Source organism: Hibiscus syriacus, unplaced genomic scaffold (genome assembly GCF_006381635.1).
Source record: "Hibiscus syriacus cultivar Baekdansim isolate YM2019G1 unplaced genomic scaffold, ASM638163v2 tig00111792_pilon, whole genome shotgun sequence".
Lineage (NCBI taxonomy): Eukaryota > Viridiplantae > Streptophyta > Magnoliopsida > Malvales > Malvaceae > Hibiscus > Hibiscus syriacus.
This window is the reverse complement of record NW_024063179.1, coordinates 473282-474342: the sequence shown is the minus strand read 5'-3', so window position 1 is coordinate 474342 and position 1061 is coordinate 473282. Positions and strand designations below refer to the sequence as shown.

General features: G+C 35.9%; 1 protein-coding gene across 1 annotated transcript; it reads left to right on the top strand.

Annotated features, from left to right (window-relative positions):
- Positions 1-498: 498 nt before the first annotated feature.
- Positions 499-807, top strand: LOC120170756. The gene has a single exon (XM_039178632.1). It carries the CDS (start codon positions 499-501, stop codon positions 805-807), a length of 309 nt encoding a protein of 102 aa, XP_039034563.1.
- Positions 808-1061: the final 254 nt, after the last annotated feature.

Sequence of the window (1061 nt, the reverse complement as noted above, 5' to 3'; positions counted from 1 at the left end):
TTCATGGGCCCATTTCCATTATTATTTAGAGACCTTTACATCTTGGTAGTAGTGGACTACGTCTCAAAATGGGTTGAAGTGGTTGCTAACACGAGGACTATCTCTAAAACCATCAGGAAGTTTCTTCATAAGAACATATTCACGAGATTTAGAGCCCCAATAGCCATTATATGTGATGAAAGGACCCATTTTGACAACAAGTTAATTGCTAGAGCACTACAGAGATACAGAGTAAGGCATAAAATTACCACAACATATCACTCCTAAACAAACAGTCAAGTTGAGATCTCTAATTGTAAGATTAAACAAATACTTGAGAATGTAGTTAACCCTAAAAAGAAGGACTGGTCACCCAAGCTAGATAAAACTTTATGGACGTCTAGGACAACCTTCAAGAAACCTCTTGGGATGTCATTTTTCAAGCTCGTCTATGGCAAGGCGTGCTACCTATATATCGAGCTATAACATAAAACTTATTGGGCCATTAGAAAGTTTAACATGGATGCCCAACTAGCCGAAGAAATAAGGTTGCTAGAGCTGAATAAAATGGAAGAATTTAGAGCCTATGCTTATGAGAATGTCTTCTTGTACAAAGAAAAGACAAAGAGGTGGCAAGATAAACATCTTTTGCCTCAACATTTTCATGAAGGTCAGCAAGTCCTCCTCTACAACGCAAGGCTTAGGTTGTTCCCAGGGAAGCTTAAATCACAATGGTCTGGTCCCTTCCAAGTGCACGAAGTTTACCCCAATGGAGTTGTGCACATCATGAATCTTGATGATGAAATAGTTTTTAAGGTCAGCGGCTAGAGACTAAAGGCATACACTGGCGCCCTGATCATTCGAGACAAGTTATTTCTACTTCTCCAAGATGCATAAGAGTTTAATTCTTTCACTTTATCTTCATTTTGCTATAGAATATTTTATGTTTTACAATGAATATGAATAATTATTTATTTTATTTTATTTTTTCATTTAGTCCATTAACTTGTGTTTAATTCATTTCGTATTTTATTTTTATTTATCTCATGCTAAATATTTTTTTAGTTGCACGTAACACATGC